The following is a 23065-nucleotide window of genomic DNA, read 5'->3' as shown; positions in this document are numbered from 1 at the left end:
AAAGAAATTATTGATGAAAACCTGCTCCAGAGCGCTCAGGACCTCAGACTGGGGCGAAGGTTCACCTTCCAACAGGCCAACGACCCTAAGCACACAGGCAAGACAATGCAGGAGTGGCTCCGGGACAAGTCTCTGAATGCCCTTGAGTAACATCTCTGGAGAGACCTGAAAATGGCTGTGCAGCGACGTTCCCTATCCAACCTTACAGGTGTGATAAGCTTGTAGCGTCACACCCAAGAAGACTAAAGGCTGAAATCACTGCCAAAGGTGCTTCAACAAGGTACTTAGTAAAGGGTCTGAATACTTATGTAAATGTGATATTTCCGTTTTTTATTTTAAATAAATGTGTTTTTGCTTTGTCACCTGTTTTTGATTTGTCCCTATGGGGTATTGTATGCAGATTGATGATGAAAAACCTATTTAATCAATTTTAGAAAAAGGCTGTAACGTAACAAAAGGTGGACAAAGTCAATGGGTCTGAATACTTTCTGAATATACTGTACTTTGCATTTGCAGGAGGTGCAGTGAAAGCTTGCCATTCACTGTGTGCGTGTCAGTGTGTGTGTATGTACATATGTTTGTGTGTTTTTACGTGCTCCTGTGTGTGTATGCGTTCTGTGTGTGTGTCTGTGTCAGGTAAGATATGAGTTGTTGCTGTTACCTTGCACTTGCAGGTGGTGCAGGGTGACCCTGGCATGGGCCACGTGGCACTACTGAGGCGGGTGATGCCAGCAGGGTCCTGGCAGGTCTGCCTGATGTCGTTGGCAATATTGTCTGCCAGGCAGGGGTCAGTGACGCAGTGCGGGCAACATTCGCCCTCCACCAAGGCAGAGTATTTGCACGCCAACACTGGACATGCCAGGGGCCAGCAGTCCACCTTTCCCTCCTACAGAAATATAGAGAGATAAGGCGAGAGGGATTGGTGGAGAATAGAAGCAAAACAAGGGATGAAAATAAGAGTTTGGAAAAGTCCATAAGCGCTGGACACTGAGATGACTAATATGGGGTATTGTAAGACCATATTGAAAGATAAAGCTAGGAGTAGAGAGACAAGTGTCTAAGCAGCTCTCTAATGTGAATCACCTGATGGCTGACATAGTGGGATCAGTACTATGGCTTTGATCACCGACATACACTACCGTTCCAAAGTTAATCGAACCCACAAATGCTGATGCTCCAGATACTCAACTAGTCTAAAGAAGGACAGTTTTATTGCTTCTTTAAATCAGCACAACAGTTTTCAGCTGTACTAACATAATTGCAAAAGGGTTTTCTAATGATCAATTAGCCTTTTAAAATTCTAAACTTGGATTAGCTAACACAACGTGCCATTGAAACACAGGAGTGATAGCTGCTGGTAATGGGACTCTGTACGCCTATGTAGATATTCCATAAAAAATCTGCCGTTTCCAGCTGCAATAGTCATTTACACATTAACAACGTCTACACTGTATTTCTGATCAATTTGATGTTATTTTAATGGACAATTTTTTAAACATTTTCTTTCAAAAACAAGTACAATTCTAAGTGACCCCAAACTTTTGAACGGTAGTGTATACTTACTAATATGTCCAATATACCATGGCTAAGGGCTGTTCTTATGCACGACACAACGCCATATACCACAAATCTAAGAGATGCCTTATTGCTATTATAAACTGGTTACTAAAGTAATTAGAGCATTTAAAATAAATGTTTTGTCAAAGCTGTGGTAACCAGTTTATAATAGCAATTTGGCACCTCAGAGATTTGTGGTATATACCCCTGTCAGCCAATCAGCATTCACGGCTCGAATCACCCAGTTTATAATATCAGTTTAATATCACAGGCTCACACTGTAAATTCTCTATCTCTCTTGGTGTGAATCACTTGAAGGTTTTGCCATAGGCTACAGTAGTGGCACCTGTGTCTAAGGCCTTAGAATGTCTTTCTTCCTTTCTGATGACACCTAAAGGCTGCCTGGGCCAATTAGAGTGATTGTCGGTGCCATGCTGATCCTGGGATTTGTGTTTCCACGGCAGCACCGTTTAGCTAATTGCACAGCTGTCAGAGCCCGCTAATTACCAGCTCCACCAGAGTAAGGTCATGCACCTCGCACATGCACACACAAAGACGTCACACACATTTACAAACGCAGGTGCACACAGAGACACACTGCCAAGGCCACAACATTTTTTAATTGTATTTCATAACAAGATGGTATCATCTGCTTCTTCACAGCCTGTCTCATTAGCATGCAAGGATCTGCTTTGTTTCCTGATAGGGAATTAGCTAGGTGCTGCTCGTGAAAGACACGCAATCAAGATCAGAGGAGACACACACATCCTCTTCATCCATGTTGCACAGGTGTAAAAAGTGCGTGTCTGTGAACAAGAATGTGTGTGTTTTGTACAATAAAGTACACAAGAAGCATGCAAGTGAGTGTATGTGCAGGTCTATGTGTCTGTATGTGCATTCAAGCATGTGTATATGCATGCAAACGCGAGTGTGTGTGTGTGTACATACCAGGCAGCGGCACTGCTGGCAACTGTAGATCCAGGAGTCTCTGCTGCGGTACAGTATGTGTCCACTCTGGTGCAGACATTGGCTGGACTTTCTGGAGTCACACTCAGGACAGCAGAACAGGTCTGTCTCGGGGTCCGCACAATGACACTCTCTCCTCATGCAGAAGGTGCGCCCATCCTGGGGACAATGCAAATGCATAGGAATTCAAAGAAATGTCAAGGCCATGGCCAGGGATGGTCCAGCAGCCTAAGCCGCTGACTCCTTATCACGTACTATGTGCCGCTACGAGAATGGGTTCGAATCAGACCCCCCCCCCCCCCCCCCCCCCAAAAAAAAAAAAATTGTTCCACAAGCAAATAACCCTCAATCCCAGAACTTTGAGGCCTTTCTTCCAAAATGCCAATTAACTACTAACATCAGGACAGTGAGTGTTTTTTCCAGTTTTATTACTGCCATTTTAATATTTTGCTTGAATGCACATAAAAACACAGACACACATACACAGACACACATATGCCTCCTACCCTACCTAGCTATCTACAGTCTTATCTAAACAGTTACACTCACTCCTCCAACAGAAGGTATAACCATCCTGTCAGAAAGGGACATTGATAAGGCTACAGCCTACCTACAGAAAGGCTACAGTAACGGCAACGTACAGTGTCTACATTAAAGAAGAAAATACACTATATTGAGCAAGGCCATTACTAACAATACTGACTTCAATTTGTCATTGACATTTTGAGAGGAGTGTTTTTACGGGGTTAGGGTTTTGTATTGGATGCCTGGTCAAGGCCATTGGTGTAACTGTTTCCACAGAGATTCCAGGCTCTCGACCAGTGAAAACTTTATGATCCATTTTACTGGCCACACTGAGCCCTTGCTAGCTTGGCAATGAGCACAATAATGGAGATATAAAAACCCTATATAAAAGGGTACATAAAATGAACTCGCATAATGAGTAGCCAATATCTTATTGGCGCGTATTGTCTCGCTACAGTAGCCAGTATCTCTCATGGTGCTAATATCCAAGAGCTTTATTAGCATTAGCCTTTTAATGTTATGGCTATGGATATGAGAGGCATCACTCATTTTGCTCGGGTGGTTGACTAATGCCATGTAATATCATTCACATTGTCTGCATTGTAGCAATGCTTTGGAATAGCCTTCAAATTAGGAATTTTACAGCAAATGCTGCATTGTTTTATTTACCAAGTAAATGCTAAGTTTGTAATGTTAAAAATGCATAGCTTTCAATAACTCAAACAACCTCCAATTCAATACAGAATAATACATTTTGGGGCAACCACCCTAAAAAACACCCTTGCTAGGATTTGAAAAAGTCCCACTCTCTATCTGAGAAACCGCTGAAGTTTGACTGGAGTCCCTCTGTGTGTAGCCCTAAGGTTAAATTGCATAATCTTTCAATTGAATATACTTTTATTTGGCTTGACATTATTCTCACCGCCGTGCATAAGCCATCCTGAAGAAAATTCCAATCAATACGAGATTCTTACCGGCCGGGTTTCCAATGTAAGGTTTTCATGCTCATGGCTATAGGGATTGACTGCTAAGCTGCAAGCATGTTCACCTTTTTCCCAATGAGATTGATAACAATGCAAGATTGTAAACAATGGGAGCTACAAATATATACTTTGATTGGCTAATGGTACGCCTATACTTAATACTAAAGCCTGACAAGTTTCCTGAAGAGTCCATCGTTAGCATTAGCATGGACTATTCTGATGAAAAAGGTGATTGGATTTAGAAACTAAAATGTTTGATTATATTCCATGATATTCCTAAAATAAATGTGTTGACTGAATATTAGCAAGTGATGTCTGCTAAATAATCAAGTTGATGGCGAAGTCATATACAGTGGGGCAAAAAAGTATTTAGTCAGCCACCAAATGTGCAAGTTCTCCCACTTAAAAAGATGAGAGGCCTGTAATTTTCATCATATGTACACTTCAACTATGACAGACAAAATGAGAAAAGACAATCCAGAAAATCACATTGTAGGATTTTTTATGAATTTATTTGAAATTATGGTGGAAAATAAGTATTTGGTCACCTACAAACAAGCAAGATTTCTGGCTCTCACAGACCTGTAACTTCTTCTTTAAGAGGCTCTTCTGTCCTCCACTCGTTACCTGTATTAATGGCACCTGTTTGAACTTGTTATCAGTATAAAAGACACCTGTCCACAACCTCAAATAGTCACACTCCAAACTCCACTATGGCCAAGACCAAAGAGCTGTCAAAGGACACCAGAAACAAAATTGTAGACCTGCACCAGGCTGGGAAGACTGAATCTGCAATAGGTAAGCGGCTTGGTTTGAAGAAATCAACTGTGGGAGCAATTATTAGGAAATGGAAGACATACAAGACCACTGATAATCTCCCTCGATCTGGGGCTCCATGCAAGATCTCACCCCGTGGGTTCAAAATGATCACAAGAACGGTGAGCAAAAATCCCAGAACCACACGGGGGGACCTAGTGAATGACCTGCAGAGAGCTGGGACCAAAGTAACAAAGCCTACCATCAGTAACACACTACGCCGCCAGGGACTCAAATCCTGCAGTGCCAGACGTGTCCCCGTGCTTAAGCCAGTACATGTCCAGGCCCATCTGAAGTTTGCTAGAGAGCATTTGGATGATCCAGAAGAAGATTGGGAGAATGTCATATGGTCAGATGAAACCAAAATATAACTTTTTGGTAAAAACTCAACTCGTCGTGTTTGGAGGACAAATAATGCTGAGTTGCATCCAAAGAACATCATACCTACTGTGAAGCATGGGGGTGGAAACATCATGCTTTGGGGCTGTTTTTCTGCAAAAGGGACCAGGACGACTGATCCGTGTAAAGGAAAGAATGAATGGGGCCATGTATCGTGAGATTTTGAGTGAAAACCTCCTTCCATCAGCAAGGGCATTGAAGATGAAACGTGGCTGGGTCTTTCAGCATGACAATGATCCCAAACACACCGCCCGGGCAACGAAGGAGTGGCTTCGTAAGGAGCATTTCAAGGTCCTGGAGTGGCCTAGCCAGTCTCCAGATCTCAACCCCATAGAAAATCTTTGGAGGGAGTTGAACATCCATGTTGCCCAGCAACAGCCCCAAAACATCACTGCTCTAGAGGAGATCTGCATGGAGAAATGGGCCAAAATACCAGCAACAGTGTGTGAAAACCTTACAGAAAACGTTTGACCTCTGTCATTGCCAACAAAGGGTATATAACAAAGTATTGAGAAAAACTTTTGTTATTGACCAAATACTTATTTTCCACCATAATTTGCAAATAAATTCATAAAAAATCCTACAATGTGATTATCTGGATTTTTTTTCTCATTTTGTCTGTCATAGTTGAAGTGTACCTATGATGAAAATTGCAGGCCTCTCTCATCTTTTTAAGTGGGAAAACTTTTGCACAATTGGTGGCTGACTAAATACTTTTTTGCCCCACTGTATGTGTGTCTGATGGCAGTGTATTCCAGACGTGGGAAGCTCTCACAGAGAAAGCAGATTTACTAAAGGTACTTTTCCTTAAGGGAACGATACAGTCACCTCTCATGGCAGACCTTGTGGATCTGCTGCCATATGTTTGGGTTTTCTGTTTAACAAAAATACTGAGTGGAGGGGGAGCCTGGCCATTTAGGATCTTGAATATAAGACGTGTCGGTGTATTGCACGGGATTTTCCCAACTCAGGAGCTCATGCTTTCTGAGGATGTAACAGTGATGATGGCTATTGGGCTTCCTATCAAGTACTTTGAGAGCCTATTTGTAGACAAACTGAATACGTTTTAATGTTGTACAGCAAGCATGGGCCCAACTAGTCAAGCAGGGGAGTATCATAGATTTGAAGTACAGTTTTGCTTCCTCTGTAGTCAAACAATTTTGTATAAATCGGAAATTAGCTAGGTTGAACTTGCTTATTTGAATTACCTTTATCACATGCTTTTTAAAAGAGAGGTTGGAATCAAGTATGATGTTTTATGAATGCAAAATGCAGCCTACCAAAGCACAATAAAAAATAAAAAAATACCAACGGTATTACGGGTCATATCTTTTAAACTGTAGCCAAAGGGCTAGAATCAATCCATTTTCTCTGAGGAAAAAAGGAGACGAAGCTACGTACGCTACATACAGTGCATTGCAAAAGTATTCATTCCTCTTGGTGTTTTATCTATTTTGTTGCATTACAACCTGTCATTTAAATTGATTTTTATTTTGGATTTCATGTAATGGACATAAACAAAATAGTCCAAATTGGTGAAGTGAAATTTAAAAAATAACTCGTTTCAAAAAATTCAAAACATTTTTAAACTGAAAAGTGGTGCATGCATATGTATTCACCCCTTTTGCTTTGAAGCCCCTAAATAAGATCTGGTGCAACCAATTACCTTCAGCAGTTACATAATTAGTTAAGTAAAGTCCACCTGTGGGCAAACTAAGTGTCACATGATCTCAGTATTTATACGCCTGTTCTGAAAGGCCCCAGAGTCTGCAACACCACTAAGCAAGAGACACAACCAAGCAGGTGTCACCATGAAGACCAAGAAGCTCTCCAAACAGGTCAGGGACAAAGTTGTGGGGAAGTACAGATCAGGGTTGAGTTATAAAAAAATATCAGAAACTTTTAACATCCCATGGAGCACCATTAAATCCATTATTAAAAAATGGAAATAATATGGCACCACAACAAACCTGCCAAGAGAGGACCGCCAACCGAAACTCATGGACCAGGCAAGGAAGGCATTAATCATAGACGCAACAAAGAGCCCAAAGATAAGCCTGAAGGAGCTGCAAAGCTCCACAGCGGATATTGTAGTATCTGTCCATAGGAACGCTTTAAGTTGTACACTTCACAGAGCTGGGCTTCACGGAAGACTGTCCAGAAAAAAAGCCATCGCTTAACTTCTTGAATATAGGGGGCGCTATTTTAATTTTTGGATTAAAAACGTTCCCGTTTTAAACAAGATATTTTGTCACGAAAAGATGCTCGACTATGCATAGAATTAACAGCTTTGGAAAGATGTTTTTGATGTTTCAAAAACTGCAAAGATATTGTCTGTGAGTGCCACAGAACTGATGTTACAGAAAAAAAACAGATAAAAATCCAATCAGGAAGTGCCGCATTTTTTGAAACCACCTCATGCCAATGACTCCTTATATGGCTGTGAATGGGCCACGAATGAGCTTAGGCTTTCTGTCGCTTCCCCAAGGTGTTGACAGCATTGTGACGTATTTGTAGGCATATCATTGGAAGATTGACCATAAGAGACTACCAGGTGGTCGCTTGGTGTCCTCCGTCGCAATTATTGCGTAATCTCCAGCTGCAGTATTTTTCCGTTTGCTTCTGATGAGAAGCCAACTGCCACCACTGATAGATTATCGAATAGATATGTGAAAAACACCTTGAGGATTGATTCTAAACAACGTTTGCCATGTTTCTGTCGGTATTATGGAGCTAATTTGACTGCATTTTCCGGCCTTTTTCTTTGCCAAACGTGATGAACAAAATGGAGCTATTTCGTCTACACAAATAATATTTTTGAAAAAAATAAACATTTGCTATCTAACTAAGAGTGTCGTCATTGAAAACATCCGAAGTTCTTCAAAGGTAAATGATTTTATTTGAATGCTTTTCTTGTTTTTGTGAAAATGTTGCCTGCTGAATGCTAGGCTTAATGCTATGCTAGGCTATCAATAGTTTTACACAAATGCTTGTGTAGCTTTGGTTGAAAAGCATATTTTGAAAATCTGAGATGACAGTGTTGTTAACAAAAGGCTAAGTTTGTGTTTGAATATATTTATTTCATTTCATTTGCGATTTCCATGAATAGGAAACATTGCGTTATGGTAATGAGCTTGAGGCAATGATTACGCTCCCGGATACGGGATTGCTCGTCGCTAGAGGTTAAAGAAAGAAATAAGCAAACACGTTTGGTGTTCGCCAAAAGGCAAGTGGGAGACTCTGCAAACACATGTTAGAAAGTATTCTGGTCAGATGAGACTAAAATTGAGCTTTTTGGCCATTAAGGAAAACATTATGTCTGACGCAAATCCAACACCTCTCATCACTCTGAGAAGACCATCCCACAGTGAAGCATGGTGGTGGCAGCATCATGCTGTGGGGATGTTTTTCATCGACAGGGACTGGGAAACAGGTCAGAATTGAAGGAATGATGAATGGCACTAAATACAGGGAAATTCTTGAGGGAAACCTGTTTCAGTCTTCCAGAGATTTGAGACTGGGACGAAGGTTCACCTTCCAGCAGGACAATGACCCTAAGCATACTGCTAAAGTAACACTTGAGTGGTTTAAAGGGAAACATGTCTTGGAATGACCTAGTCAAAGCCCAGACCTCAATCCAATTGAGAATCTGTGGTATGACTTAAAGATAGCTGTACACCAGCGGAACCCATCCAACTTGAAGGAGCTGGAGCAGTTTTGCCTTGAAGATTGGGCAAAATATCCCAGTGGCTAGATGTGCCAGGCTTATAGAGACATACCCCAAGAGACTTGAAGCTGTAATTGCTGCAAAAGGTGGCTCTACAAAGTATTGCCTTTGGGTGGTTGAATAGTTATGCACGCTCAAGTTCTGTTTTTTTGTTTTATTTCTTGTTTGGTTCACAATAAAAAATATTTAGCATCTTCAAAGTGGTTGGCATGTTGTGTAAATCAAATGATACAACCCCCACCAAAAAAACATTTTCAATTCCAGGTCGTAAGGCAACAAAATAGGGAAAATTCCAAGGGAGTGAACACTTTCGCAAGCCACTGTAACCTGTATATGAAAGTCAGTGTGAAAAGTGGGAAGGTTGAGCGAGACTACAAATTCAACGGCAGACTCTTGTTCTATAGCCTTCTCAAAGGAGAGAAAAACATACCGTAGCTAGACTGTTGTTTTAATATTAAACTAAATTCTGCTATTGTTTTTAATTTCATAAAGCAGCTTACGTTTCTTAACCAGGCAAAGGGTAGCTAACTTAAAGGCTGGTGGTGACTGGTTAGCTAAGGTGAAGCAAGAATCGCTGAGCGGAGTTAGTCTGCCCAAACTCATTGTTTGCGCCTGGTTGATGTAGGCTGTGTTTGCTTGGTGGGAGGTGTCCTGCCCACTGTTCAAAATAACTGTGCTGCAGCATATGTGCTGCTTAGATTAATTGTCCTTATCACTGAAAACCTCTCACTCTCCTAATTATTGTACAGTCCTTTAAGTTTATTATTATTATGTTTTATTATTTGTTGTTGTAAATGTATAGTTTTTTTCTGGGTCTATTTAGTCTGTTATATGCTTGTCTATTGCCACTGAAAAATAGGTGTTTCACAATTTTTGTACACGAAATTAACACTGTAATTGAGGCTGCAGTGCATGCGCTTTTTGATCCTACAGTTACAATTAACAACAATTCAGAATATTAAGTAGCAGCCTACCTGTTGGCTTTTGAAGCCTATCCGTTTCCTTTACCTTTTCATTCCATCATTTTAATTCCATCTTCAATTGATTAGATACCTCCTAACCTTTGCCACACACAGAGGCTCTATGACTATAGCCTATTGCCTGACAACGACAACAAGCTACATGCGCCACTCTCGTGAAAAGCAAGAGCAGCAGCATAAATAGTACAATTTCCATCTCTCTCTCTACTGCAGCGGTCGGTCCCATTCAGTTCTGTATGTGTCCTTCCAGACAAGTCAGTTACAATTACGCATACCGGAGACTCATGACTATCAGATCAAACCCAGACCGATGACATTATTTTGAATTCTGAATCTGGATCTGCTCGTGAACCTCTACAGTGCACGCCTCCCAACTGAACTGGGACCTGCTAAACCAGGGATGTCACACTCATTTTGGAATTGTTTATGCATCGAACAGCCCCCGTGATATGCAGCTTTTCAGGGAAGCTAGAAACCATTATACACAGGCAGTTAGAAAAGCCAAGGCTAGCTTTTTCAAGCAGAAATTTGCTTCCTGCAACACTAACTCAAAAAAGTTCTGGGACACTGTAAAGTCCATGGAAAATAAGAACACCTCCTCCCAGCTGCCCACTGCACTGAAGATAGGAAACACTGTCACCACTAATAAATCCACTATAATTGAGAATTTCAATAAGCCTTTTTCTACGGCTGGCCATGCTTTCCACCTGGCTACCCCTACTCCGGTCAACAGCACTGCACCCCACACAGCAACTCGCCCAAGCCTTCCCCATTTCTCCTTCTCCCAAATCCAGTCAGCTGATGTTCTGAAAGAGCTACAAAATCTGGACCCCTACAAATCAGCCGGGCTAGACAATCTGGACCCTTTCTTTCTAAGATTATCTGCCGAAATTGTTGCCACCCCGATTACTAGTCTATTCAACCTCTCTTTCGTGTCGTCTGAGATTCCCAAAGATTGGAAAGCAGCTGCAGTCATCCGCCTCTTCAAAGGGGGGGGGACACTCTTGACCCAAACTGCTACAGACCTATATCTATCCTACCCTGCCTTTCTAAGGTCTTCGAAAGCCAGCCACCATGCTTCTACACCTGCATTGCTTGCTGTTTGGGGTTTTAGGTTGGGTTTCTGTACAGCACTGAGATATCAGCTGATGTAAGAAGGGCTATATACATACATTTGATTTGATTTGATTACCAACCATTTCGAATCTCACCATACCCTTTCTGCTATGCAATCTGGTTTCAGAGCTGGTCATGGGTGCACCTCAGCCATGCCCAAGGTCCTAAACGATATCTTAACCGCCATTGATACGAAACATTACTGTGCAGCCGTATTCATTGATCCGGCCAAGGCTTTCAACTCTGTCAATCACCACATCCTCATCAGCAGACTCGACAGCCTTGGTTTCTCAAATGATTGCCTCGCCTGGTTCACCAACTACTTCTCTGATAGAGTTCAGTGTGTCAAATCGGAGGGTCTGTTGTCCGGACCTCTGCAGTCTCTATGGGTGTGCCACAGGGTTAAATTCTTGGACCGACTCTCCTCTTTATACATCAATGATGTCGCTCTTGCTGCTGGTGAGTCTCTGATCCACCTCTATGCAGACACCATTCTGTATACTTCTGGCCCTTCTTTGGACAGTGTGTTAACAACCCTCCAGGCAAGCTTCAATGCCATACAACTCTCCTTCCGTGGCCTCCAATTGCTCTTAAATAAAAGTAAAACTAAATGCATGCTCTTCAACCGATCGCTGCCTGCACCTGCCCGCCTGTCCAACATCACTACTCTGGACGGCTCTGACATAGAATACGTGGACAACTACAAATACCTAGGTGTCCGGTTTAGACTGTAAACTCTCCTTCCAGACTCACATCAAACATCTCCAATCCAAAGTTAAATCTAGAATTGGCTTCCTATTTCGCAACAAAGCATCCTTCACTCATGCTGCCAAACATACCCTTGTAAAACTGACCATCCTACCAATCCTCGACTTCGGCGATGTCATTTGCAAAATAGCCTCCTATACCCTACTCAACAAATTGGATGCAGTCTATCACAGTGCCATCCATTTTGTCACCAAAGCCCCATATACTACCCACCATTGCGACCTGTACACTCTCATTGGCTGGCCCTCGCTTCATACTCGTCGCCAAACCCACTGGCTCCATGTCATCTACAAGACCCTGCTAGGTAAAGTCCCCCCTTATCTCAGCTCGCTGGTCACCATAGCATCACCCACCTGTAGCATGCGCTCCAGCAGGTATATCTCTCTGGTCACCCCCAAAACCAATTATTTCTCTGGCCACCTCTCCTTCCAGTTCTCTGCTGCCAATGACTGGAGCGAACTACAAAAATCTCTGAAACTGGAAACACTTATCTCCCTCACTATTTTTAAGCACCAGCTGTCAGAGCAGCTCACAGATTACTGCACCTGTACATAGCCCACCTATAATTTAGCCCAAACAACTACCTCTTTCCCTACTGTATTTATTTTATTTATTTATTTTGCTCCTTTGCACCCCATTATTTTTTATTTCTACTTTGCACATTCTTCTACTGCAAATCTACCATTCCAGTGTTTTACTTGCTATATTGTATTTACTTTGCCACCATTGCCTTTTTTTGCCTTTACCTCCCTTATCTCACCTCATTTGCTCACATTGTATATAGACTTGTTTATACTGTATTATTGACTGTATGTTTGTTTTACTCCATGTGTAACTCTGTGTCGTTGTATGCGTCGAACTGCTTTGCTTTATCTTGGCCAGGTTGCAATTGTAAATGAGAACTTGTTCTCAACTTGCCTACCTGGTTAAATAAAGGTGAAATAAAATAAATAAAATAAAAAATGCTTCCTGACGGTCTAGCTTTAGTTTTTGCACTGACTGTTAGCAAGCTGGACAGAGTAAAGACACTGTAAATGTAGGTATATCTTAATTTTTACTCAGTTCCAATTTGATTTGAGTCATTTTCATGTCGATTAAGATTTGCCCCCCCTCCCCCCAAAACAAAAAAAACAGCCCATATGTTTGACACCCCTAAACAGTCATACAGTGAGCAATGATACAATTATATTCAGCAGCAAGACCAGGAACCAGCAGGGAGTTTGAGTGTATGTGTGTGTGTGTGACAGAGTAGAAGAGTGTGTTGTTCTCTGTGTTCATTCTCTGTCTTGACTTTGAAGTAGGTGTGTGTGATGTTACAGCGGGAACCGAGATGTGAGTGTGTGTGCAGATAGTCGTTTCGTGTATGTGTCGTTCTGTATTTTCTTGCTTTGTTCCTGTTTACTAGGTAGTAACCACTAACAAAGTAGTTGTGAGGTGGAGATGTGTGTAAGTCAGAAAAGCTATATCTTGTGTGTGTGCGTGTACACCCATACGTTTGTCTGTGTGAAGTGTCAGTGAAGTGTCAGTGTGAGTGCATTCTTGGATGAGGTGTAGGTGTGGTGTGTGTGTGTTAGTCTTACATTGCAGGAGCAGAGGTAGCAGAATGTGATTGTGTGTGTGTTTGCCCTACCTTGCAGGAGCAGAGGGAGCAGTGGTCCAGGCTGTGGTTCCACTTCTGTCCGTTGTGTTTGAGGCCCTCCTCGTAAAGACAGTCTCCACTGCAGGCTGGTCCAGATGTGCACATACAGTCAAAACTACCTGGAAGGTTCACACACACACTGTCGTTCCAGCAGGTGTGTGTCTGCGTGGCACACTCGTCAATGTCTGAAACAGAGAATAGCTGCTTTACCTATCAAAAACAAGAATGTGTGGCTTTCTTTGTGATGCCATTTTCCCCTCTCCATACTCCAGTTTAGTCTAGAGGGATGGGGGTGGTGGTGGTGGGGGGGAATATTCCATTAAAAATCAGCCGTTTCCAGCTACAATAGTCATTTAGAACATTAACAATGTCTACACTATAGTTATGATCAATTTGAGAGTAGTAGCAACGTGGGGGGGGGGGGGGGGGGGGGGCTGTAATGGCTTGGGGGTAGATGCTGTTTGCCATGCGGTAGCAGAGAGAACAGTCTATGACTTGGGTGACAATTTTATGGCCTTTCCTCTGGATGGCAGGAAGCTTGGCCCCAGTGATGTACTGGGCCATACGCATTACCATCTGTAGCGCCTTACGGTCGAATGCCAAGCAGTTGCCATACCAAGCAGCGATGCAACCCGTCAGGATGCTCTCGATGGTGCAGTTGTTAAATGCACCAGAATCTGCAAAACCACTAAGCAAGGGGCACCACCAAGCAGGTGGCACCATGAAGACCAAGGAACTCTCAAAACAGGTCAGGGACAACGTTGTGGAGAAGTACAGATCAGGGTTGAGTTATATAAAAAAAGATCAAACTTTGAACATCCCACAGAGCACCATTAAATCCATTATTAAAATATGGAAAGAATATGGCACCACAACAAACCTGCCAAGAGGGAGCCGCCAACCGAAACTCATGGACCAGGCAAGGAGAGCATTAATCAGAGATGTAAAAAAGAGACCAAAGATAACCCTGAAGGAGCTGCAAGGCTCCACAGTGGAGATTGGAGTATCTGTCCATTAGGACCGCTTTAAGTTGTACTCTTCACAGAGCTGGGCTTCACGGAAGAGTGGCCAGAAAAAAAGCCATTACTTAAAGACAGAAATAAGCAAACACGTTTGGTGTTCGCCAAAAGGCATGTGGGAGACTCCCCAAACATATGGAAGAAGGTACTCTGGTCAGATGAGACTAAAATGTAGCTTTTTGGCCATTAAGGAAAACATTATGTCTGACGCAAATTCAACACCTCATCACACCGAGACACCATCCCACAGTGAAGCATGCATCATGCTGTGGGGATGTTTTTTTATCGTCAGGGACTGGGAAACAGGTCAGAATTGAAGGAATGATGAATGGCGCTAAATACAGGGAAATTCTTGAGGGAAACCTGTTTCAGTCTTCCAGAGATTTGAGACTGGGACGGAGGTTCACCTTCCAGCAGGACAATGACCCTAAGCATACTGCTAAAGCAACACTTGAGTGGTTTAAAGGGAAACATGTCTTGGAATGACCTAGTCAAAGCCCAGACCTCAATCCAATTGAGAATCTGTGGTATGACTTAAAGATAGCTGTACACCAGCGGAACCCATCCAACTTGAAGGAGCTGGAGCAGTTTTGCCTTGAAGAATGGGCAAAAATCCCAGTGGATAGATGCGCCAAGCTTATAGAGACATACCCCAAGAGACTTGCAGCTGGAATTGCTGCAAAAGGTGGCTCTACAAAGTATTTACTTTTGGAGGGGGGGGGGGGGGAGTGAATAGTTATGCACGCTCAAGTTCAGTTTTTTTGTCTTATGTCTTTGTTTCACAATAAAACATATTTTGCAAGTGGTAGGCATGTTGTGTAAATCAAATGATACAACCCCCCCAAAATCCATTCTATTTCCAGGTTGTAAGGCAACAAAATGCCAAGGGGGGTGAACACTTTCGCAAGCCACTGTACATTTTTTATTATAGATAGTGATGTTACCCTGTGTATTTCTGACCATTGTATCTCTGCATGATTGATGCATCGCTACATCCTGACTTAATTGGAGAAATCATGCTCTTCTGACAGTAACAGAGTTTGGGATCACATGTAATGCACTAAGCAGTATTTGATATTGATTTATATATACATGTATGTATGTATGTTGTATTCTCATTGATTGTTAGTCCGTGTCTACTATTTATATATGTTTTATTATTGCTGTTCTCATGATGTGCAAATCAAATTCCATTCATTCATTAATTTATTCAGACTACACAACAAAAGACTGCAACATGCAGCACAAAAGAAATCTGCATAGCCATGCTAACAGCCCCCTCCCCCTCCCCTGTAATGTGTGACAGTTTTTATCCCAAGCAATTTACAGCTTTACCAACTGAGCTACAGAAGACCAAGATGGACAGGAGCAGTAGAGATGGAGACAACCAACAGAGGTGGAATATAATGACTGCATACTAACCGATGCAGGAACTCCCGTCGATCAGGTAGGAGCCATTGTCATGGAAACCGTTCCTGCACTCACAGTGGTACCAGCCCGGCAGATTGACACAGCGGGAGTGAATGTGGCACTGGATCAGGACCTCCGCACACTCATCAATGTCTGGTGGAAACACAGTATATCTGATGCCATCAACATGATCTTTTCACAAAGATCATATGAATTACTTAATCTATATGTAATTATATAACATTTGCACTTAAGGTAATCCCAACTGTCTCCTGATTGTTAGAATCAGTGGCGAGCTGTCAATCAGGGTAGGTGGAGCAGAGCCCCACATGTTTTGAACCCCACCTGTTTAGCTAACAAAATTTGAAGACATTTTTGGGGGGGCGGTTGCCTGTTTTGCATGTTATTGTGACATTTATACGTGTCACATATCAGTTTGCAAACAATGTAAAACATTACAAAAATGTAGTTAATAAATCTGCATACAAACATATTTTTTGCTTTCTTGAGTATGGCATCTCCAAAATGCACCATAGTTTAATGCTTTCTGTAGTCGTGGGGCAGCCAGCGGGAAATACGGAACGTAGGGGGTGGTAATGTTCTCTAGTTGCACCATGATTGGCTCAGTGTTCTGTCACTTATGGGGACACATCACAGCAAAATCTACAGGGAGAGCTCGGAAATTCAAGCCCCTAGGGTGCTGCCATAGATTTACATTCAGTGGAGTGGTTGTGTGGTCCAAGTCTGTGTTTAAGGGTCTCTTTATCCTTTTAAGCTTGGAAAACATTCACATGCAACACCATGGGACAGAAAAGTTTGAATACAGTACATTGGCCATGCTGTCAATTCAGCATGACTTCTGCAGCGTTCAAAACAACTGGAAACTTGAAACTGGGAATTCTCAGACTTCAGTGAGTTCAAGACAACTGGGAACTCAGGAAAAAAACGAGCTCCTACTGGAAAAACTCGGAATTCCAAGTTGGGAACTCGTGCCTCTTTCTAGAGCTCCGACCTGAAGATCACTGACATGATTTAACCTTGTTTTTTCCCGAGTTCACAGTTGTCTTGAAAACACCATAAATCTATAGAATGCCAGACGTTGATGACACAATTTGCCCACAAGAAGGGCCACAGCGCCACCTTCCTGTTCAAGTGAGCACAGCACAACAAGGTAAGTCCAAAAATGTGTAATATGCCAGGGAGATATAATTACTTTCTTAGCTACAGTATGTATACCTGTGTGTATGTTGTGTAGTAAGCTGTTATTAGCCCATATGCCTCACCTTAATAATTTGGTCCGTTTCCTCCTCATAACGTAGTCTACTGTTCTGACTTGGTGGTGCGCATGTAGCCTATAGACTGTTTTGGAGAAATGTAATCTTTGAATATTGTAAGAGCTTTCATTGTCTGCTTATATTACTCTTTTATTTCTCCTACGGTTCTGACTTGGTGTACAGGGAGAATACTATAATAATGGCCCATTTTCTGAATTCTGTCGCTGTACATTTCAAAAGTGCAAAAAAATTGTTCTATCGACTACATCCTTCCTAGCTCGCTCATTAATGTCTTAATCAAAATTACGGATTGCCTTTTATCCACTCTTCGTTCCCTTATGCCATCATTTGAACATCTCAATTGTCAGTAGAAACCACTTTTGTTTCAGCAAGTCAGCCATGTTTTTTTTTTAAAAGCAGTAAATGAGACTGAATTAACTGTTTCACTGCCAGACAAGGCTCCGATGATAGCCATTTGTAGCGGTTGTAAAGTAAGCTCTGCTTTTGGGACAGCTTTATGTAGGCCCTAACAGTTTTGGGCACCGTTTGTCACCGTCATAGTGAAATTAATGTATTGTTTAGTGTTGTGTAGTGGCTTTGCTGGTGTCACGTGTGCTCCCTCTCCGGCCTCGAGGTCACCAGGCTGCTCGTTATGGCGCACACCTGTCACCATCGTTACGTGCACCTGCGAGTCATCAGACTCACCTGGACTCCATTTCCCTGATTACCTTCCCTATATATATATGTCACTCCCTTTGGTTCCTTCCCCAGGTGTTATTGTTTCTGTTTCGTGCCTGTGCCTTGTTTGTGTTTCTTGTTCTGTATTATGTTTCGCTTATTTATTTTTGTGAACCGCTACAGGCTTTCATGCCTCAGCCATATCACCAGGCTCGCCTTCCTCAGCCGGCTCGTCAGGTTACATGTCTTCGTCGGATCGCCAGGCTCCCCTTCATCCACCGGCTCGTCAGGCTCTCGTGCCTCAGCTGGATCGCCAGACTCCCCTGCCTCAGCCGGTCTGTCAAGTTCCCGCACATCAGCAGGGGTGACTGGTCCGATCCTGATCACCGGGATCGTCCCTTAGGTTGGCGTCCTGCGGCTGGAGCCGAACCCACCGGGGAGGGGGTACTGTCATGTATGCTCTCTCTCAGCGCTCTACGTCGCCATGCTACTGCATCTCTGCAGGATTGACAGGTTTCCCACGCCTCGGCAGAGGGGTTCGGTCCGCTTATGTTCCACGGGATCGTCATATGGTTGGAGTTCTGGAGCCACGCGTTGGGGAGGGGGGTACTGTCACGTGTGCTCCCTCTCCGGCCTCTAGGTCACCAGGCTGCTCGTTATGGCGCACACCTGTCACCATCATTACGTGCACCTGCGCGTCAGACTCACCTGGACTCCATCATTTCCCTGATTACCTTCCCTATATATATATGTCACTCCCTTTGGTTCCTTCCCCATGCATTATTGTTTCTGTTCCTGTCTGTGCATTGTTCGTATTATGTTTCGTTCATTAAATTATTCACTCCCTGAACTTGCTTCCTGACTCTTAACACACCATTTTTTGTTTGTTTGTTTGTCCCACCAAGATTTACATGCTAAAATTGCCACAGGTTACAATACATGTGTACTACTGGATTATTAATGTATGTATATCATCAAATAATTGTCAAATAATTGTCTAAAATAAAAATAAATGCATTTTAAAAGAATCTCAAAGTTTCTGTAGGGAACCACACAGTGCTTATGCTAGCTAGACCCATCTCTGCTGTGAGTGTGTACAGGGTTGAGAATGACTGGCTCGAAACATGCATATCTTCTGTCCTTTAGCCTATCGGATTTCCTGTTATCTACCTATTGCCTGATCTCCTGGACTACGTTACAAGCCTTTTCCCTGCCTGTACTGTTGCCCTTTTGGACCACTTGTGTATGACCTTCTGCCTGCTCCTGGACCCAGCTACCTGCCTCCTCCTGTGGTCCTTTGCAATAAACACCTGCTGCGCCTGTCACGTCTGCTCCCGCTCTTCCCTTCCCCTGGCGCTTGAGGGGGCCAGATTACCTTGCATCACACGCTCCTGCCATCCATCACTCACACCTGCCCTCCCTCGTCACTCGCATCAGCGCTATTGGATTCACCTGGACTCGTCACATGTTCTTTTCCTCACCTATATTTGTCTGTTCCCTTGCTCTGTTCCCCGCTGCTGCATTGTAATGTTTTTGTCTTTTGAATTTGTTTCAGACGCTGTTCCTGTCTCGTCTCTGTCCGTTATAATTAAATGTTTTACTCCTCGTACCTGCTTCGTCTCTCCAGTGTCATTCCGCGTGACAGTGCCCTGCACTTGAAACCAGGTCTGTCTCCCCTCATGTTCATTACATTGCCAGGGATGTAGTGCTGCTGTAGTGTGGTGGAGCGACGCTCCCTCACTTTTTTTCAATTTGAGAATAGTGGAGCTGTTAAAAATATTTATGGAAAATGAATTCTGATAAATTCTAAATGTAATTACAACAAACATTCCATGAAAATGATAGAATGACAAACTGAATAAATATGTAGGCTATAGCCTAGGTAAATAGTGGTTTCTTCCTTGTCTTAGGTCTCTCTCTCTGGCAGTGGTGTGACGAGGCTTGTCGGTCAGAAGCTTGACCACTTTGAGCGGGCCAAATCTGACATAAGAAGAGCCACAGACAGAACTCTATCAGGGGTTGCTAAAATGGCTGTCCTCAAAACAGTTTGTTATGGACTTGGGGCTCATGTAGGCCTATGACACACTTGAACTCGCCCTACTAGTGCTAAGTTTACAGAAATGTACCGCCTGCTCTGGTCATGCTGATCAAAACCCTTTTTTGTGCTGCCTAACCAATGCTGTGCTGTGTGGGCCTACATTGGTAGTTCAGGAGGAGAGTCAAATTATTGTTTTGTTGTTAAGGCCTAGTCCAAAAAATGCAATATCTTTCCTGCAGACTAGCCTATGTTCTGAGAGCAGGAAGATGAGAAGGAAGATGGAAGATGAGAAGGAGTACCTGAGGTCAACTTTGATAGCTTGCTACTACTATTCTGAACAAAAATATAAACGCAACATGTAAAGTCTTGGTCCCATGTTTCATGAGCTGAAATAAAAGATCCCAGAAATTTTCCATATGCACAAAAAGCTTATATTATTTCTCTCAAATGTTGTGCACAAATGTGTTACCATCCCCTGTTAGTGAGAATTTCTCTTCAATTATCCCTCCACCTGACAGGTGTGGCATATCAAGAAGCTGATTAAACAGCATGATTATTACACAGGTGCACTTTGTTCTGGGGACAATACAAGGCCACTCTTAAATGTGCAGTTTTGTCACAGATGTCTCAAATTTTGAGGGAGCATACAACTGGCATGCTGACTGCAGGACTGTCCACCAAAGCTGTAGCCAGAGAATTGGATGTTAATTTCTCTACCATAAGCTGTCTCCAATTTCATTTCAGAGAATTTGGCAGTACGTTCAACCAGCCTCACAACCGCAAACCACATGTAATCATGCCAGCCCAGGACCTCCACATCCGGCTTCATCACCTGCTGGATTGTCTGAAACTGAGCAGTATTTTTGTCTATAATAAAGACCCTTTGTGGTAAAAAAAAAACCCAACTATGCCCTCCCTATGGGGTGGGCCTATGCCCTCCCAGGCCTACCCATGGTTGTGACCCTGCCCAGTCATGTGAAATCCATAGATTAGGTCCTAATGAATTTCTTTCAATTGACTGATTTACTTATACGAACTGTAACATTGACATTTTTGCATGTTGTGTTCATACATCCTTCTATAGCTGAGTGAGGGAAACATTACTTTATTTGGGAAGTAATCTAATTCTGTCACTATCAATTGACTAAGCTATTCACTTTCTGTAAAATAGATGTTTAAACCCAGACAGCTTTTAAGGAAACACTTACTCTCATTGGGTTAAGGAAGAAGAGTAGCCAGCAGTTAAAGCTTACATTTTTCTGTGTCGTTTGGTCTACCGTCTGTCATGTAAAGGTAGGCCTAACTTTTGAAAGTACCATGCTCAGATTCCTAATCATGTCTCAGATTAAATTATTTTCAAACAGGGACAGAAGCTAGGATATGCATATAATTGGTAGATTTGGATAGAAAACACTCTAAAGTTTCCAAAACTGTTAAAATAATGTCTGTGAGTATAACAGAACTGATATGGCAGGCGAAAACCTGAGACAAATCCATCCAGGAAGTTAAATGATTTTAATGTGGCTGTTTTTAAACTCAATGTCTATAGATAATATAATGGGTTAGGAATCAGATTACAGTTCCTATGGAGTCCACTAGATGTCAGTCTTTAGACAGTTTCAGGCTTTTATTTTGAAAAACGACAAGTAAACAGCCATTTTGGTCAGAGGAACTTTGTTATTTTTGTTATTTTTCCTTTCTATTGAAAAATTATTGATTATAAAAACAATAAACAACCTGAGTATTAATTACAAACATCGTTTGACATGTTTCGATAAACTTTACCGGTACTTTTATTATGTATTCATCTGCCTGCTGTGAACTCCTTGGAGCCATGGGATTTCTGAACAAAATTTAGTTTTTGGGACATAAAGAGGGACTTTATCAAACAAAACAAACATTTACTGTGTAACTGGGAGTCTAGTGAGTGCAACCATATGAAGATCAAAGGTTAGTGCTACATTTTATCGCTATTTCAGACTTTCGTGACTCCTCTATCTGGCTGGAAAATAATTGTATGCTTTTGTGAGCTGGGCGCTCTCATCAGATAATCCCATGGTATACTTTCGCCGTAAAGCCTTTTGAAATCTGACACAGCGGCTGGATTAACAAGAAGTTAATCTTTAAATCGATATATAACACTTGTATGTTATGAATTTTTATTATGAGTATTTCTGTTTTTGAATTTGGCGCTCTGCAATTTCACCGGATGTTGGCCAGGTCTCTAAGAGCTTTGAACACCAGGATTGTACAATATTTGCCCATTATTCTTATTTAAACTCGTTTAACTCTATCAAGTCGGTTGTTGATCATTGCTAGACAGCCATTTAAGTCTTGCTATAGATTATCAAGACAATTTAAGTCAACACTGTTACTAGGCCAGTGGCTGTTGGAAAGCAGACTGAACCAGGTTTTCCTCTAGGAATTTGCCTGTGCTTAGCTCTATTCTGTTTATTTTCATCCTAAAAATAAATACATAGTCCCTGCCGATCACGAGCATATCCATAACATGATGCAGCCACAACCATGCTTGAAAATATGAAGAGTGGTGCTCAGTGATGTGTTGGATTGGGTTGGCTGGGTAGCCTCGTGGTTAGAGCGTTGGACTTGTAACCGGAAGGTTGCAAGTTCAAATCCCCGAGCTGACAAGGTACAAATCTGTCGTTCTGCCCCTGAACAGGCAGTTAACCCACTGTTCCTAGGCCGTCATTGAAAATAAGATAAATAAATACATTTGCCCTAAACATAATGCTTTGTATTCAGGACAAAGATTTAATTTCCTAGTCAATGTTTTTGCAATATTACTTTAGTGCCTTATTTCAAACATGATCCATGTTTTGGAATATTTTGATTCTGTTTAGGTTAGCATTGTGGAGTAACTACAATGTGATTGATCCATCATCAGTTTTCTCCTATCACATTCATTAAACTATAACTGTTTTAAAATCACCTTATTTTGAAATCCCTGAGCAGTTTACTTCCTCTCCGGCAACTGAGTTAGGAAGGACGCCTGTATCTTTGTATTGACTGGGTGTATTGATACACCATCCAAAGCGTAATTAGTAACTTCACCAGGCTCATAGGGATATTCAGTGTCTGCTTTTTTATTTTTACCCAGTCCATGCAACATATGACTTGGTCAGCAAATTTTTACTCCTAATCGTATTTTG

At 42.2% G+C, this 23065-nt stretch overlaps 1 protein-coding gene across 1 annotated transcript in view; it reads right to left on the bottom strand.

Moving 5' to 3' along the window:
• LOC110526153 (protein kinase C-binding protein NELL1) overlaps window positions 1–23065 on the bottom strand; it is a 404819-nt gene that overhangs the window by 2833 nt on the left and 378921 nt on the right. The window contains exons 16-19 of the mRNA XM_021606800.2: window positions 15918–16058; window positions 13468–13661; window positions 2506–2682; window positions 662–886 (exon numbers count right to left, since the gene is read on the bottom strand). Of these exons, the coding sequence (XP_021462475.2) occupies window positions 662–886; window positions 2506–2682; window positions 13468–13661; window positions 15918–16058 (737 nt within the window). The remainder of the gene's footprint in view (window positions 1–661; window positions 887–2505; window positions 2683–13467; window positions 13662–15917; window positions 16059–23065) is intronic.

This window comes from Oncorhynchus mykiss, chromosome 6 (genome assembly GCF_013265735.2).
Source record: "Oncorhynchus mykiss isolate Arlee chromosome 6, USDA_OmykA_1.1, whole genome shotgun sequence".
Lineage (NCBI taxonomy): Eukaryota > Metazoa > Chordata > Actinopteri > Salmoniformes > Salmonidae > Oncorhynchus > Oncorhynchus mykiss.
This window is presented reverse-complemented; position numbering and strand designations above follow the sequence as displayed.